This window comes from Protopterus annectens, chromosome 7.part1 (assembly GCF_019279795.1).
Source record: "Protopterus annectens isolate FY-2018-M chromosome 7.part1, PAN1.0, whole genome shotgun sequence".
In the NCBI taxonomy this organism is placed as follows: Eukaryota; Metazoa; Chordata; order Ceratodontiformes; family Protopteridae; genus Protopterus; species Protopterus annectens.
In genome coordinates this window covers 352,701,394-352,720,219 of record NC_056740.1, presented here as the reverse complement: position 1 = coordinate 352,720,219, position 18,826 = coordinate 352,701,394, and the positions used below count along the sequence as shown (strand labels likewise).

At 43.3% G+C, this 18,826-nt stretch overlaps 1 protein-coding gene across 1 annotated transcript in view; it reads right to left on the bottom strand.

Moving 5' to 3' along the window:
* LOC122807767 (sarcolemma associated protein) overlaps positions 1-18,826 on the bottom strand; it is a 2,306,558-nt gene that overhangs the window by 2,036,599 nt on the left and 251,133 nt on the right. Inside the window, exon 2 of the mRNA XM_044078786.1 lies at positions 12,635-12,782. Within this exon, the coding sequence (XP_043934721.1) occupies positions 12,635-12,782 (148 nt within the window). The remainder of the gene's footprint in view (positions 1-12,634; positions 12,783-18,826) is intronic.

Sequence of the window (18,826 nt, the reverse complement as noted above, 5' to 3'; positions counted from 1 at the left end):
GAATCTTCTTCCTTTTAGGGCAATGATCAGAATGAAATTCCCTCTGTCTCAGGGACTTCTCTTTGTTGCTGTCTATGCTGGAGTAGCTGGGAAGAACCCATATTTTTCACCGTTCTGGTTGTGTTTGAAAGTTTTATGGCAGAAACTTCCAAAGCGATGAGGATTTTGCCCTCTTGCTGACTAGTAGTAGTTTCTCCTTTACATGTTGCCCAAACAGTATATCACCTTCAAAGGGGGGCATTTTAAGGCAGAAGTCTCTGGAGCTCCAAATCAGTACAAAATTGTTAAGCCATATTCAAGCACGTCTCTCATCATTAGGCCTGAACCTGTGGACTCTAGCTAGTCACTTTATGTACGAGATGCATGGTCAGAGAATTAACAGTGCTCATGGTAACCTCTGAGCCTCCACCTACGAGCAGAGTTCTCCTGACTGTAACTTTGTCATATTTTCAGAAATTCCCAGAAACTGAACCACGTGGCATGTAGTTCAGTGGATTAACAGAGAACAAATTGGACACACACTGGTTTCCCTAACCTATCCATTATCCTGGGGTGTTTGTCTGGGGGCGGGGGTGGGATAGATAGCACGGGCATCTTCCAGGACATCCTTATTTCATGCTGCAGCTACCACTTATGGAGTCTAAGAGGTCCTTTGCCCCAGTACGGCCTGTCTTTTGGGATCCAAAGGACACACTGATTTCCTCAGGATGGGCTCAACTACATCTGGTTCCTTCCATACCTTACTGTAGAAAGTACAGTTGTGTACACTTAACATAACTGTAGATCTTAGAGTGTCTTCACTGTTGCAGTCATGACTGTAGGGTTCTCCCCTGCCAGCAGGCAGTCCTCGGTCGGCCATAATCCCAAAGTCTGGGTCCAGCGTCGGCTGTTCAGCCATGCTCCCTGACGTCAGAGCGCCAGGAGTAACAAAGCTGACAGCAGACACCATGTTCTCCAGTTTTTCTTGCCCCAGATGTCAGGAGTCCCAAAATGAGTAAGGTCCCATATCCTTTACAAATACACCTCAGAAGAATGGTGAAAAAAGGAACCACACAAAAGTAAAAATAAGAGGGGAGGGAGGGAGGGAAACATGGACTGCAGCTGTATTAGCACTCTAACATCTACATTTATGGTAGGTACAAAACTGTACTATGTTCATCGTGCATATAGCTGCAGTCATAACAGATGGGTAGAATCCCAAAGCTAAGAAAGGGGTGGTAGGCACTAGGAGGAGCCAGGATGCCCTGCAAGACTGCAGTGGCAAAGCCTGCTCTAGTTTTGGAGTATAATGGTAGGTGGTAGTGCATGGAGAAGGTATGCACAGAACTCCAAATGGCTGCTTCCAAAATATCTTTGGTAGGAACGCCTCTGAGGAATGGTGCAGAGGTAGCTGTGGCCCTTGTGGAGTGAGATCTGATGCCTGTAGGTACAGTTTTGCCATGAAAAAATAGCAAAAGAGTATGCAGTGGGCTATCCATTTCGAGATTGTCTGTTTTGAAATTGGCTTTCCTTGAGCTCCTACAGCATAGGACACAAAGAGCTGTTCTGATTTTCTGAAAGGCTTTGTTCTGTCCAGATAACGTAGTTGTCTGTGGATGTCCAAGGAATGTAGTAATCTCTCCCCTTTGTTTTGAGGATTAGGATAAAAGGTAGGTAAGTGTATGGCCTGATTCAAAGCTACCCTGGATACCACTTTAGACATAAAGGACGGGTTGGTTCGTAAGGAAACTCTGTCCTGATGGAAGATGATAAAGGCTGCACAGCCATGAGAGCTTGTAGTTCTGAAACTACAAGCTGAGGTAATAGCCAGAAGGAAAGCTGTTTTCCAGGACAAATATTGCAAATCTGATGAGGCAGCTGGCTCAAAGGGAGGCAAGGTCAGTTTTTCCAGAATAAAATTGAGATCCCAAGCAGGTATTGGTTGTTTTCTTGGGGGTCCTAGATTCTTAGCCCCTCTGAGGAACTGTCTTAAGAGAGGGTGAGAGAATAAGGGTGGATCAGTGTTGTATTCTGCAGAAATGGCTGAGGCATGGATTTTGATGGAGGAGAATGAAAGTCCACTGCTTAGCAGCTCAGCTAAATACTGTAGTATTTGAGGTAAATTCAGTTTTCCAGGATCCTGGCCCTTTTTCTCATTCCAGACACAAAACCGTTTCCATTTTGCGGAGTAAGCTTTTCTAGTTGATGGCCTTCTGGCCTCCAAAATGACATCCTGCACCTCATTGGAGAGTAGGGTCTGTTGTGATGCTAAGGAATCTTCCATGCGGCTAGACTGAGTGTTTTTAGCTGGCTGTGAAGAGTTTTGAAGCTGTGCTGAGTCAGAAGAAGAGGCAGAGGCAGGGTCCATGGTGGGGAATGCGTCAGGCTCCTCAGGAGTGGGTACCAGTGTTGTCTTGGCCAGTCCAGAGCAATGAGAATCATCTTTGGTCTGTCTGCTCTGGTTTTCAATAGAACTTTGGGCAGCAGAGGAAGAGGTGGGAAGGCATAAACTGTCATTGATGTCCAACTGAAAGAGAGAGCGTCCACTCTCCAGGCCTTTGGATGGAAAATCCTTGAGCAGAATTTTGTCAATTGGTGATTTTTGTGGGAGGCAAAGAGATCTATGTCTGGCCTTCCCCATGCTTGGATTATTTCTGTAAATACTTTTGGATGCAACTTCCATTCGTGTGGATCTGTCATATTTCTGCTTAGGTTGTCTGCCAGCGTGTTTTCCTTGCCTGGCAAGTACTGTGCTTGTAGTTCGATGTGCAAGTCCATGGCCATGCTCCAAAGTGACATGGCCAGTCTGCATAGGGGGTATGAATGTGTTCCTCCCTGTTTGTTTATGTACCACATAACTGTGGTGTTGTCCATTCTTATCAATAGTTGACCTGGTTGCAAAAGGTCCTTGAAAGCTATAATAGCATTTATTACTGCTAGCATTTCCTTTTGATTGATGTGAAGGTGCTTTTCTTTTTGGGACCATTTGCCCTGAATGCACCGATCTGTCATGTGCACCCCCCAGGCGTAGTCCGAGGTGTCTGTTGTGATGACTTGATTTTCTTGAGGCTTGCTGAATGGAAGACCTGTGTTTGGCATGCTTGAGCCCACCACAGAAATTCCTTTTGCAGACATGGAATTAGTGGTATTATTGTTTCCAAACTGTTTCTATGTTGAGACCATATGTTTTTCAGGTACCAATGAAGTTTCCTCATATGCAGCTTTGCACATGGGATTAGTAAGATGCAAGATGCCATGAATCCCAGAGCCTGCAGGATTTTCCTTGCAGTCAGCCTGGTGCAATTTGCTAGTGCTCTGAAGTATTGAGTTAGTTGCCCCTGCTTCTCTGGCGTGAGGTAGGCCATCTGGGTGTTTGTGTCCAAGTTGGCACCCAGGAAAATTATCTTCCGAGAGGGTATTAGCCTTGATTTCGTTTTGTTGACTGTGTATCCCAGAGAGCTCAACAACATTATTACATAAGCCAGATATTTCAGAAGAATGTGCTTGCTGTCCGCTTGGATCAGGCAGTCGTCAAAATAAGGGTATATTTGTATCCCTTGAAGTCTGCAGTAGGCAATTACTGACGCCAGGCATTTCGTGAATACTCTGGGCGCAGTAGATAAGCCAAAGGGCAATGCAGAGAATTGATAATGGGTTGAACCAGCAAGAAATCTGAGGTATCTTCTGCAATTCTGTCTGAGTGGGACATGCAGGTATGCCTCCTTGAGGTCCAATGTTACCAGTAAAGACTCCTTGCCCAGCATGGGAAGAAGTTGCTGTAGAGTGAGCATCTTGAATTTTGGTACGAGTAGAAATGTGTTTAGGATGGATAGGTCCAAAATAGGTCTCCAATCTTTTTCCTTCCATGGTACCAGGAACAGCCTGGAATAAAAACCTTGACCTTGTTCGTGCGTAGGTACCTCTTGAATAGCTTTCATGTCTATGAGATCTGTAATTTGCCTTTGTGCCTCTGCCCTTTGATTGTGTGGCAGGTTTGGCATGCCTCTCATTTTTGGAAGGGTGTGAAAATGGAATCTGTAGCCTCTGTTTATAATGTCCAGGATCCATTTGTCTTTGGTGACAATATGCCAATTCTTTGAAAATAATGCCAGCTTTCCTCCTAAGGGTGTTGCCATTTGAGTCTTGCTTGGCAAGCAAAGGGGAAAGTCTTTGGGCTTGCTTTCTGAATGATAGCGAGTTATCCTCACCATCTCTTTGTGTAGGAGCTTGCCATCGTTTCCCTCTAAACGATCCTTGGGATTGTCCTCTGCCCCTCAGGCACCTGTATCTGCTTCTTTGGGGTCTGTCCGTGGCTGGAAAGGACCAATTTTTGGAAGGCCAATTTCTACTGAAACGTGGGGGTTGTACCTGTAGAAAATCTTTCGCAGTTTGCATTGATTTAGCCTTTTCCTCCATTTTCCTTAATACCTCCTCAACATTAGCACCAAATAATACATCCTTTTGAAGAGGGGCATCTAGTAATTTAGCTTTGACATGATCAGGCAAGGTTTGTTCCTTGAGCCAGGATGTCTACGTATGACTGATCCTGTAACAGCAGCTCTACATGAGGCCTCTAGAGCATCAAAACCACATTGTAAGGTATGCTTACCCACTTGTTCTGCACTATGCATCAAATCCTGCAACTCCTTCAAGTCTGGTTGTTCAGGTTGTGACATTTTACTTTTCAATTGTGAAACAAAAACTGTTGGTATTTTAGCATATGGAACTGACAGTTTAAGGCCCTCATGGTTAAGGTAGCCGAGGTATATACCTTTTTCCCCCCACCTTTCTAAGGATCTGGAATCTCTCTCAGAAGGTAAAGGATTTTTAGCAGAGGAGGCCTCAATTCCCTTGGGGCCCTGTGAGATGGTTTCTGGGTCAGCAGCATGGCTTTTGTATAGAAATTGGTGAGAATCAGGAACCCTGTAGTACCTGTCAGGCTTAACTGGGGCTGGAGGCAGAGAGTCCGGGTTAAGGCAGGCCTCCGAGTAAACATCATCTAGGATGTCCACGACAGGAGGTATAGCCAGAGGCCTGTGCTGAGGTAGTAAGAGAAATTCCCTAAGCCTTTTCTTGGAATCTGAATAATCTTGGCCTTCCCAGTGGAAGTGTTCCCTTAAAGTATGCAAAGTTTTCCCAAATGAGTAATCCTCTGGGGGGATACAGAAGGAATGGACTCCTCTGCATCAGAGTCTTCATAAGGGGAGTAAGAATGTTCCTGATCATCAGAGTGCTCTGAAATAATGGAGCCCTGATCAGAGGACGGGGATTCTTCCTCCACTCTGGGCCTTTTGTCCGGTGGGGGTTGAGAACCCCTGATAAGAGTAATTAAATCCTCAGCCATTTTAAGCATCTGCTTTTTAGGCATGGGGCCTAGAGATGGGCCCTGTGTAGCTTGTCTCAGAGTGCATGGCTGCTTTAGACTTAGTGAAAGCCTTGATGGAGAAAGAGGAAGGTCTGAAGACACCTTGAGTAGAGGTAGACCTGTCCACATTTTGAGGTTCAACGCCAAGAGTGGCTTCGGTATCTGTAGTCAGGGTGTGGGCCGAGAAGCCTGTGACCTCGGGCACAGGAGACACCGCCAATGAAGTGTCGGCGGTAGTCAGGGGCTGCGTAGGCGCCTCGCTGAGAACCGGACCACGTGTAGTCTGCTTTGGCGTGGTGTCGGTAGAGGCCGCGGACCTCGTGTGTCGGTCCTTATCTTTGCGTTTTTTAGACAAAACTGGAGTCGGAGTATCCGACGACATAATATAGTTAAATGTTTTTCCAAAATAATGCTGGGCGAACTCCGCCCAACGCTTAATGGTGCGTTTGTTGAATGTAGCACAAAAACGACAGACCAAGACGTCGTGGTCTGAGCCTAAACAAGGTATACAGAGGGAATGGAAATCCTTATGCGGTATTTGCTTCCCACATGAAATACAATTATTAACTTTGTCTGACATCGGTCAGAGGCAAGAAAAGTTTCCCCAACGGGGTACTTAGCTTTCAAGAAGACTTCGGTTTCAAAATTTTCATAATTTCAGGAGCTGGCCGACCGGCACTTGCGAACTGCTTCTGCTTCGGGCACCACGCAGCAAGAAAGACTGAAGAAAATGGCGTCGGCTGGTTCTTTTATACCCCTGTCGCACTGACGTCAGGGAAGAAGCGACGACAACAGACGCCGGACCTAGATTTTGGAATTCGGCCGACCGAGGACCCGCCTGACGGCAGGAGAACCCATCTGTTATGACTGCAGCTGTATGCACGATGAACATCTAAGCACAGATAAGACGGTGGCAATGGTAGCAAATTGGGGAAATCAGAAGAACCAGAGAATAGAGATAGAAGGGAAGATAGTGGAACAGGTTAACAGCTTCAAGTATCTGGGAGGAGTAGTTGAGGAGAAGGGTGGTCTGAATGAAGAGGTCAAAGCTAGAATCAGAGGGGCTGCAGCCAACTGGCATAAAGTATCGGGTGTAGTCTACAGCAGAAGAATGACAAAGAAGCTGAAAAGTAAGGTGTACAAGACAGTGGTGCGACCAGTACTACTGTTTGGTACAGAAACCTGGGCAGTAAAGGCAGAACAGTTGAAGAATCTAGAGATGATGGAAATGAAGTGCCTGAGAAAAGTGATAGAATGCACACTGTGGGACAGACGAAGAAATGAGGACATAAGAGCAGAAGCCAAAGTAGCTCCAATTGCAAAAAAAGATCGAAGAGAACAGATTACGGTGGTTTGGGCACATGTGTAGAAAAGCAGAAGACAATCTGGTGAGGAAGATTTGGGACAGACAGGAAGAAGGCAAGAGGAAGCAAGGACATCCAGCAAAGAGGTGGCTGGATTGTGTGAAAGAAGATCTGCGACAGTCAGGCATGAGTGTCGAAGAAGGCAGGAGTGTGGCACTGAATCGTGAGAGATGGCGACAGTTAACATGATACCCTGACCCCATGTAGAAAAACGGGAAAAGGTGAGATGATGATCGTACCCTCTGGATACAACTGACCCATGAATCTGTCGTGATGGCCATCCATGCAGTAGTGAAAGTACAGTTGTTCCCCAACTGTCCCCAAAGTAGAACAGTCAGGCAAATCTCCAGGAATCATGCTAATGGAATCCAGAATGGGATCCCCAACCTCCATGACTATTGAGACCAACTCTTCTTCTAGGGCAATGATCAGAATGAAATTCCCCTCTGTCTCAGGGACTTCTCTCTTGTTGCTGTCTATGCTGGAGTAGCTGGGATTTGCAGAACCCATATTTTTTCACCCCGTTCTGGTTGTGTTTGAAAGTTTTTATGGCAGCAGACAAACTTCCAAAGCGATGAGGATTTTGCCCTCTTGCTGACTAGTAGTAGTTTCTCCTTTACATGTTGCCCAAACAGTATATCACCTTCAAAGGGGGGCATTTTAAGGCAGAAGTCTCTGGAGCTCCAAATCAGTACAAAATTGTTAAGCCATATTCAAGCACGTCTCTCATCATTAGGCCTGAACCTGTGGACTCTAGCTAGTCACTTTATGTACGAGATGCATGGTCAGAGAATTAACAGTGCTCATGGTAACCTCTGAGCCTCCACCTACGAGCAGAGTTCTCCTGACTGTAACTTTGTCATATTTTCAGAAATTCCCAGAAACTGAACCACGTGGCATGTAGTTCAGTGGATTAACAGAGAACAAATTGGACACACACTGGTTTCCCTAACCTATCCATTATCCTGGGGTGTTTGTCTGGGGGCGGGGGTGGGATAGATAGCACGGGCATCTTCCAGGACATCCTTATTTCATGCTGCAGCTACCACTTATGGAGTCTAAAAGGTCCTTTGCCCCAGTACGGCCTGTCTTTTGGGATCCAAAGGACACACTGATTTCCTCAGGATGGGCTCAACTACATCTGGTTCCTTCCATACCTTACTGTAGAAAGTACAGTTGTGTACACTTAACATAACTGTAGATCTTAGAGTGTCTTCACTGTTGCAGTCATGACTGTAGGGTTCTCCCCTGCCAGCAGGCAGTCCTCGGTCGGCCATAATCCCAAAGTCTGGGTCCAGTCACAAACACAAATTAAACTCCTTAAAAAGGTTAAAAAAACACTGCAAACACGGGAAAAGGAAAAAGACATCAGCAAAGCAGGTGATGGCCCAAAACATGACAATGTATGGAGGAGGAAGGGAGCGGCAACAGGAGGAAAAGTAGTCGAGAGTGAAAAAAAGTGCTACGGAGGCATAAGGATCTCAATACTGTATATTTCAGGGGGGAAAGTTAGGAAGAAATTTGCAGTTAGTTTTCCAAAAATACACTGAAAACTCTCTTTTTAGTGCTGCGCGCACAAAGATCTTACTAGCATATTTTATATTCAAATTTCTTCATTTATCCACCCTGAAAATGCAGGCTTCCTTACCAATGGGGAGCTGGGAACAGAATCCGTAAGAGTAGCAGAGCACAACACTGCTGTATGAGGGAGACTGACAAATGACTAAACACTTAAATTGGAAGCAAGACTCTCATATATGGACAAATCAAATGGCAAGCCGGTTGTCTGTCACACACACACACACACACACACACACACACACACACACACACACACACAATGCCTCAACAAATAAACCCATAAGGGGTGACACCACAAAACCAAACGTACTGATGATAGATGACTCCACTGAGACACACGGATGTTCCCCTCACCAGGCTAGATAAGGAGCCTGTTACGGTTAGCTGACTGTCAGGTGCCAGGATCTGTAAAGTTACTCAAGTTATTCAACCATAAGTGCCGGTATGACTCCATCATAGCCCATGTCAGGATGAATGGCTTGAGATGTACCTCATTGGACTATATGGACAGACGTGTAACAGGCAGGTATAAGCCTAGCCTTAAGCAACATTCTGCCTTTTCCAAGGATGATGTCACAATACAAACAAAAAATGATTGACTTTAACATATGGCTTAGCTTCCAGTTTCAGTCCAAGGGGATCCAATATTCATCAGCCTGGGAAGACATGGTCAACAGGCCACACTGCTTCGAAAGAGATGGTCTGCACCTGTATCCTTTAGGCTTTTGGATAATGAAAAATACATTAACCAATCTTATTGTGCCTTTTTCAGGCAGTGTCAAAATAACCAACCTCCCAACATAACAAAAGCCTCTCTATATAAAATCAAGGTATTGCGATTTAATGCTAGGAGTCCAAATAAAAAACTGCACTTCATGAAAGCATTCCTCACTTTGTAACATGCTGCCATATATGCAATCAACAAGACAAGGTTCAAAGGCACAGAAGCATCCCGGGCATGCAGTGCTACAACTCCTTCCATACGTTCAGACCACAAACTGAGCGTGAAAGAACCAAAGGTGGTGGTGTATCCATCTCCATTAAGGATAAGTACACCTCGAGATTGGTCAATCATTATGACTCTTGGGTCTATATCATAATCTTGAAGTGTCAGCTCTCCAAACATGTACTGACTGACCTGTAAACAGCAAAAGCTGAAAACCGTGAATGGCAACTTCCGCAAATTTTTTCACAGGGAAAAAAATTTTGCTTGGCCGTTATCAGAAATTTGTCCTTTTCTCCAATGTAGAGCTATCTCTGACTTGGTATATTTAGTTAAGGGGGTGTAGGGGGCACAGCCCCCCACTTTATTACGGTTTGAAAGTTTGTTTGCCGGCCAAGCAAATATTTTCCCTGTGAAAACATTTGTGGAGGTGGCCATTCACAGTTTTCAACTTTCGCTGTTTATGGATCGACCTTTAGGTGTTCGGAGAGCTGACACTTCGAGGTTATAATACAGACCAAACTCTCGAGCTACTTCATGTCCAATTAACTACAGGCAAAGCCCCCTACCACATCATAGCTAATTACAGGTACCCCATCATGAAACAGGAAAGCACACTAAAAACCTGGACTTACTGAAGTCACTTGCCATACAGTCCAGCACCTTACTTATGGGTGATTTTAATTATTCTACCATCGACTGGGAAACATACACAACCACATATGTGCTAGCTCAGAGGTCCTTGGACTTTGCCAATGCAAAGGCTCTGGAACAGCTAATCGGCTCAGATGTCCTAGACACAGTACTCACAGACATGGGACAGCACTGCACCATCCTCACCCCCACCCCACCCCACCCTTGCCATGTGATGTTGTCCATGGTAAGAGCAAACCATAAATCCGTCTCATTCAATGTAATAAGGCCAGATACCCCATCAGGCTCAAAAACGCTTAAGAATTTTTAAAAGACAAATTACCTCCTACTAAGTGATGGTATAAGAAGTTTCAAAGTCCCTCAAATGCAGATAACACAGATACTTTTGCAGAGATGTAACACCAATGCCCTGTATAACCACTTAAACATTTGTACAGAATCTGCTGTACCTGACCAGATTAAAACAAAGTATTGACAAAAAAAAACAAGCCACCCTGGTGGAACCCTACTATAAACAGCTATACAACGAGAGAGAGAGAGAGAGAGAAGGAGAGAGAGAGAGAGAGAGAGACAGAGAGAGAGAAGGAGAGAGAGAGAGAGAGAGAGAGAGAGAGAGAGAGAGAGAGAGAGAGAGAGAGAGAGAGAGAGAGAGAGAGAGAGAGAGAGAGAGAGAGAGAGAGACAGAGACAGAGACACTACTGTCCAAGAACAAGAGGGAACCGGCACAGCACAGGAAGAAATCCCTCTCAAGCTTAAACAAATTAAACATCTTGTCAAATCCTCCAAAACTAATTATGAAGTAAAACTAGCCTCCCTAGCTAAGGATAATCACAAGACATTCTTTAACTATGTCCAAAATCTACAAGGAAATGCCCAGCTATGCGTTGAACTGGTTGTGGATGGCACCACCCATTCTCAACCAGAGGCAAGTCAACCTGGTAGCTGACAGATTTGGAGTAAACTTTACCCCTGTGTCCCCCCTCCAGTCATCCCCTAAAGTATACCTGCCACCACTCCTCAACCTATTATCTCAGGAGAGCAGGTCATCTTGGTGCTCTCCAAGGCCAAAAACACTGCATCAATGAGACTAGACAACATCCCAGGTTGCCTTTTAAAAAAAACTTAACCTAGCAGACCCACTTGGATCCCTGTTTAACCACAGCCTATGAACTGCCCATGTTCCTACAGAACAGATGACAGCAACAGTAATCCCTCTGCACAAAGGGGTACCATCAACCAACCATGGGAGTTAAAGGCCCATAAACTTGGACTAGCCTCATCTGCAACATCATGGAAAGAAACACTATGGACTTAATTAACAAGGACAAAGGTAATCTCCAAACTCTGGACCTATCCCAGTTCGGATTTGTTAAAGGTAGATCATGTCTGTTAAACATGGTTGACTTCTTTGAGAAAGTCTCAAAAGCCCTGGACAAAGGAAAGACGGAGCATACTGCCTTAGCCAGGGCATTTGACAGAACTCCCCACACTGGGATTATACAGAAACTATCATAAATTAGGAATTAATCCTTACATTAGCGGATGGGTAAGATGGGTAGCCAACTGGCTCACTGACCCCACACAAACTGCCAGAGTGGGTGGCTTCACCTCTAGCAAAAGATCAGTCACCAGTGGCATACCACAGGGTTCTGTGCTGGGCCCCTTACTGCTCAGAATTTCTCGGAAGTCCAGGCAAACTTGGATGGCCTGTGGTTGACCAAGTTTGCTGACAATTGCAAATTAGAAGTAATCATTGAGTCCATCAACTATGTTAATATACTGCAGACAGGGTTAATGCTGACAAATGATTGGTGCCAAAGTCACGAATTATAGCTGAACGCAAAAAAATGCATGATTATTCCCTTTGGGAAAACTAACATCCCTGCTATTTACATTATAGATAGCATTCCTATGTGCAGACTCAGTGGTACATTATCTGGGTACTCAGGTTGATAGCAATCTGAACTTTGACCACCACATATCCATAGTAATAAGGAAATCCTTCTATGTAGCACATCTTATACATAAAGGCATCACATCTAGATCTAAGGATGTTATATCAGACACCTGCAGCAACTGGAGAGACCACAGAGGTTTCTCACCAAGAAATTACAGGGTACACAAAACAAATCTCAAGTGGAAAGACTGAAAGCCCTGTCACTGTATTCCATCTCCTACAGGTTGCTAAGGGGTGACCTGTGGCTGACCTACAGGGCAGTCTCTGACCCGGCCCTGATGGAAATGCTACATATTCGTAAACCAACCTGCAGGAGGGTCACTTGTTCCAGAGATTTTAACCTAGCCTCTGTCATTAACAGGTCATGCTAGAGAGAGCGATGCATCTGCCAGAGACTTCCACTTTTCTGGAATAAGCTTCCAATTCACGTAAAACGGAGCCCCTCCCTGACCCTCTTCAAATGCAATAGAGATCAATGGATGGGTGACCACAAACTCACTCCTGGGGTGGTGCCTATATATGTCTCCTGGACAGAGGAAGTCTGTATTAAATACCATAGACCTTTACCTCTGCAAACTTCACTCACCTAACAGACAACTGGGGCAACTTGGGATAAATACGGCTAGGCTTGTAAGGGCTCTAGGGCCGTTAGCTTAGTAACCTCCTATGAAACTATATGTAAAGCAAATCAAAGCTCTTTATCACCTTCTTGTAACAAGCATAAAATTTAAAACTTATAACAGAATAAGTTAAATAATGACAGCAATGAGAAAACTGATCCATAACCTTACCTTTCCGAGTGTTCTCCGTCACATCCACCCCAAACTGAATTATATCACCAGAAAGAATCTCACATGGTGGACTTTCCTCAGATCCTCGGCTCAATCGCTGGCTGTTAATGAAGGTACCATTGCTACTTTTAGTGTCCTGAAGATAAAACTGAAAAAGAAATAAAAATACATTTAATAACAAGAACAAAAAAACACAATATAATGGAAAAGTTAAAAGGGTGTTACAATAAGAGCAGAAAACTACTTTTTGCTTTAAATATTATACTGAGAAATGAATGTAATCTAAACTGTAAATGAAAACTATTCTGCATGTACATTTATACACACATCTAGTTTACTCTGTATTTGCTCACATCATTTTGCTTTAGTTACACAATACAAAGCCAAGGTGTCAATTTTAACAAAATAATAATAATAAAGAAATCTAATACAGTAGTGCCCATTCTGCATACAAAACTCAAAATCCCACATGTATGCAACGTTATCAACTTTTTTTTGCATTTTGTCTTTGGGGATGACAAGCAAGCATCTACTGATCTTAGGGTTCCTACTAAATGATAGGAGATGCATTCTTTCAAATGTGTCTTGATCAAACATAAAAGCATGAAAAGGTAAAACAGCAAAACAGCAAACAAGCTAATTCTTGCCCTGGGAAAGAAATTGCTTGGCCATTTCTGTTACTTTGCTGTTTTCATGACTGTAGTGCAATCTCGGAGTTGGTATATTTAAGTGGTGGTGGTGGGGGGGGTCTGTAATTTTTTTTTTTTTTTTTTTTTTGGTGGAACAGCGTTTTTTTTTCCCCCTTGGAAAAAAAAAAATCGCTGTTCTAAGCGTTCGAGATTGTAAGATTTCGCTTACATGGGTTCGATAAATCATCGTTCACTTTTTTAAGTGTTCGATGATATAACACAGACCCTGATCTTATCCCTTCTGACTGTGGAAATCATTTGGACCCTGCCATATGCTGAAGACTTGTACCACAAAATTACTCTAATGAATTCGTAATTACAAGGAGGATCTGACCTTCATCACAAAATCTTAGGATGCCCAGCTGACAGAGTTAATCATTCTCACTGGGAAAAGTTTATGTAGCCTTAGCTTCTCTGATTAAACTATTCAAAAAATAAGACACAACCATGCACCAACAACAACCTGTGCAAACGCTTTATCTAATTGCTGCTCTAGCACTACTCCCTACACTCCACCCATGGGGGCGGGGGGGGGGTCTTGCTGTGAGAAAATACAGTTGTGGGAGGTATTCACCCCAACAGTAGCTTAACTTCCTTCTGCTCTTGAGTGCCAGTCCCTAGGTATCTCAAGGCTGTCTAGAGTCCAACCACCCACAACCCCTTTTTCCCCATTTTTGTTCAAGAGGTAAGGGTATCACTTCAACAGTAAATCATCTTAAGCTAAGGTTTACACCACCAGGTGGCTAGCCCTGCCGTGGTAATTCTTCCACCGCGCACACACACACACACACACACAGACACACACACACAGACAGACACACACACACACAGACACACACACAGACACACACACAGACACACACACACAGACACACACACACAGACACACACACACAGACACACACACACACACACAGACACACACACAGACACACACACAGACACACACACAGACACACACACACACACACAGACACACACACAGACACACACACACACACACAGACACACACACACACACAGACACACACACACACACACACACACACACACACACAGACACACACACAGACACACACACACAGACAGACACACAGACAGACACAGACAGACACAGACAGACACAGACACAGACAGACACACACACTTTTGAGTATCCAATTCTTCTACTGCATGTCTTTGGAATGTGGGAGGAAACCAGAGCACCCAGAGAAAATCCACATGAACACAGGGAGGACATGCCGACTCTACACAGAAGGCATCCTAGCCAAGAATCCAAACAGGGAACCTCTGCTGTGAGACAACACTATCAGCTGCGCAGTCCTCCAGCAACAAATGCCCTTATAAGAAGCAACTGCAGGTTCTTATAAAGGACCACTGTACTTATTACACACATACAAATACAGAAAATGCTAAGTATTTAAGTCTGAGCTCTATAAATATCCAATAAAACTCAATATCTCAGAAAACTCAGGTTTGCTTCACCTACTGTGACAGAATACTACAAAATGTACAGCCCTTCCAGAAATGAAGCTCATTCAAATCTATGACTTAAGCAACTCTCCATTGCTCCTTACAGACTGTGGCAGGGAAGAAAGAATTTGCTGCTTTCAGGACAATGCAAGGAAACAAAAGTCACGTATCTGACACTGTGAATGGTCTGAACTGACAGTTCCATCCTCATTACCGAGTGGACTAAGAAGAGCAGGATTTAGCCTGGCAACAGATACTTTCCCAGGCTGCCTCACCAATCTATTACCCACAATGCTGTGCTCATCAGGGTCTTTATCCTGATCTCTAATTCCAATGCAAGGCAAGGCAGAAGCTTCACAACAAGAACTAAAAGAAGTGAATGCTACTATAGGTTAGAATCCACTTTTCAGACCAACTGGGTCCAGGCTGGGGGGAGGGGTTAGAAATGGTAATGAGAATGGCGCTCCCACAATCCAGATCTATTATTATAAGCACATAACCTTCATATCTGAAACTGGAGTTCCATTTTCATTAATAACACTGCGGTGGTGGTGCTGCGGTAGCGTTGTCGCTTCATAGTAATACGCTGTCTGGTTCGATTCTCAGCTACAGCATCTTCTGTGTGGAGACGTGCGTGAATGGGCGTACCTTCGTTGAAGGTTGTGCGTCAGACCTGGCAAGTCGGCACGTAAAAATCTACTGCCAATCATTAGCGGACCGGAGTTCCGCTGTGGCGACCCCTAACCGGGAAAAGCCGAAAGACACACACACACAGAATTACAGGCTAAATCTTTTATATGAATCCCATGAAAGTAGCCTGAACAAAAGTGGCACTAAAATAAGACCAGGATCTAGAGATTACATCCAGCTTACAGTGCCTTGCATGTTCAATCATGCTCATGTAGCTACTGCACAAACATACTAAGAAGCACTTTTACAAAAAGCCTGATAAGCAGCCAAGCTCCTGACATAATAGGCCCTAGGTTCAATTATTATAAAGTCTTACTGTGCTTTTTCTGTAACACAGTTTAACACAATTTGAAAGCTATAGTGAAAGTCTCAACGTTTGATACTTTGGCACCCAGTTTCCTTTTAGAATAGGATATAAACAGCTGAAATAATTTCATAAAAGATTTGCTTCTGTTCACATAAAATATAAGATGTCTGTGTAAATCCTACATAGTGCAAAAGATACTTCTCTGTTATAGTAATTAGGGAAGAATAGCGGCAGTTCAATGAAAAGTTAAATTGGAATTCTGTTGCAACTTTAGACATGAAAGTATTTATTCTCATGGAGACTGTTTGGAATACTACATAAGGAAGGTGAACATTCAAAGCTTATAATTCAAAAATTCTCATGACTGAAGTGACAGTTACCACAAATATTTTATTTTCTTACTTATTTTAACTTTAACCAGGTAGGTGGGCTGGTCTACTGAAAATTTTCAGCCACAACTCAGGCTCAGAATGAGCAGGAAACAGTCAGATCCAATGGCAAATGACCCCTCAAACTGAAGAATCCAGTAATCCAGTACAGCAACAGGAACAATTCAAGGCAGGACACCAAGATAATCCACCATAAAGAAATTTATTGAGAGACTTAGCGCTTTCACCATACAAGGCATCATCAGAGTCATATTGCTGTTACAAAAACCTTCTTATATACTATGAACAATCCATTGAATAATTGATTAATTGATCAATAAAACAATCAAACAATCTAACCACTCAAAACCTTTTAAACCCATATACACTCACCCTAAAAAGCCTATACATAAAACTTACTACCTTCACTTTGAATAATACGCAAAATTTAAAAACTGAATTGTGTTGCTTACTTATTAACACAATATATACTAATTAAATAATAATTAATAAATACATTTATTAAACACATGTATTGTATATAATATTCCTAGCAAAAGTTGTCAATTTAATGAAATTTTAAACATTTTTTGTGTATGTATATTTATTTATAAAAATATATATTATTATAATTTTCTAATAATCATTTACAATATTCATTTTAGAATTTATAATACAAAATGCCAAATCTACAGAACCTGCGATCGATATACCAAAAGAGGTTTTATAGAGATATAATCATTAAGCCCTGGGTAGCACATAGCATTTAATCTAAATTGCCATTCCATTTCCTTTAAAGCTACCTTGTTTTTAATGAGCAGGAGTAATGAACAAAATCATTATCACAACAGTAATGTAAAAAGTACAAGAGTAAACTTTACATGTAGCAAAGAACATCATGGTACAGTCATGACAGAAACAGAATATAACACTTATCAATGGCATTAGCATGACATTTGGAAACTGAATAAATAAGAAGTTATGTACCTACCATAACGTTCCATGTTAGTTTTACCAGCTCGAGGCAGCCCCATATCCCATGATGCAAGGCAGTAAATACCCAGATCTCGTTTGTTGACCATAAAATACTTCCCAAAGGAAGAAGAAACTTACAGATGGAAAAAGGACCAGGTTTGAATGGTCTTTAGCATAATAGTTTCTTATACAAGGTCTGTCCAGGCCATGATGGGACCGCGTCCTAGCACCTCTTTCCTGGGTGACTCTATGGAACATACTCTTGAGGACTGTTGAGCCAAAACTGGCTCTGTCCCAAATAGTGTCCAAAGGCAGTCTAGCTTGAAAGGCTGTAGAAGTAGCTAAACTCCTAGTTGAATGTGCTTTAGGTTTTGAGCACAGTTGTTTTCCGCTGATCGTATAAAAATCAGTGATGACCGAAGTAAGGCATGTGGACACAGTGACTATAGAAACAGGAAGGCCTTTTTATTATTAGGAAACAAAAGTTGATCAGATTTCCTAAATTTTTGTTCTGTCCAAATAATATCTAAGCTGACGGTGGACATCAAGATAATGTAGCTTTTGTTCAGCTCTATCTGAATAGTTAGGAAAAATACAGGAGATCAATGGATTGATTCAGATTGTTTTTGAAGCGACCTTAGGTAAAAAGGATGGATTAGTTCTCAAAGATACTCTGTCTTTGTGAAAAATCAAATAAGAGCATGAAGTTCAGACACCCTCCTGGCAGATGTAATAGCCACTAGGAATAACGTTTTCCAAGAAAGATATTTTAGGGAACAAGAAACAGCTGGGCAAGAATCAAGGATGTCAGCACTAAATTTAGATCCCACTGAGGAGGAGGATTCCTGATTGGAGGCTTTAGTAGGAAAATTCCTTTCAAAAAGGCCCTGCAGAGCCTATGGGACATAATATTATGATCTGCTATCCCGACATGAAAATTAGAAATAGCAGCCAACTGAACTCTGACTGTGGAAGAAGAGGAGCCTGCATGAAAAATCTCTGCTAAGAAGTCCAGAACTGCCTGAACAAAAGGATCAATATTTTGGGCCTTAGCCCAATAAGCTGGCTAAGGAAGGAAGTGGAGCAACCATGCTGTGAGGTTGAGAGAAGTGAATCAGTAGATCTGGCACTGGGTCCAGATGCCACGGCTGCACCAAAAGGTGATGATGGAGGTGAGAATCAATTTGGCTCTCAAATGGATCACCTGAGGATCAGAGGAAATGGAGGGAAGGCATAAAGAAGTCCCTGGGGCCAATCCTGGGTCAGGGGATGGCCTGATAGAGGAAGAGGCTGAAGAAGTCTGGACATTTGCTGTTTTGGGGAGTAGCAAAATCTCTTCCGCTATGGATTGCTTGAGAGACCACTCGTGAGGCATGAGAATAGCTCTGCTCAATCTGTCCGCTATAATGTTGGTTTTCCCAACCAGAAACCGATGAGAGGAGATCGCCCATTGCCAAAGTCTGGTAGGTCTTGGTTCCGCCCTGTTTGTTGATATACCAAACTACAGACATGTTGTCTGTGTGGACTGCAATTGTCCCTACGGGAAGAAAGTCGTTGAGGGCTTGCAAGCACTGCTCTCATCTCCAGGACATTTATGTGCAGATGGTACTCATCCATGAACCATCCTGCCCTGATAATGACCCCCACCCGATCAGGGAGGCATCCGTGGTGACAGTGGCTAAGCACCTGC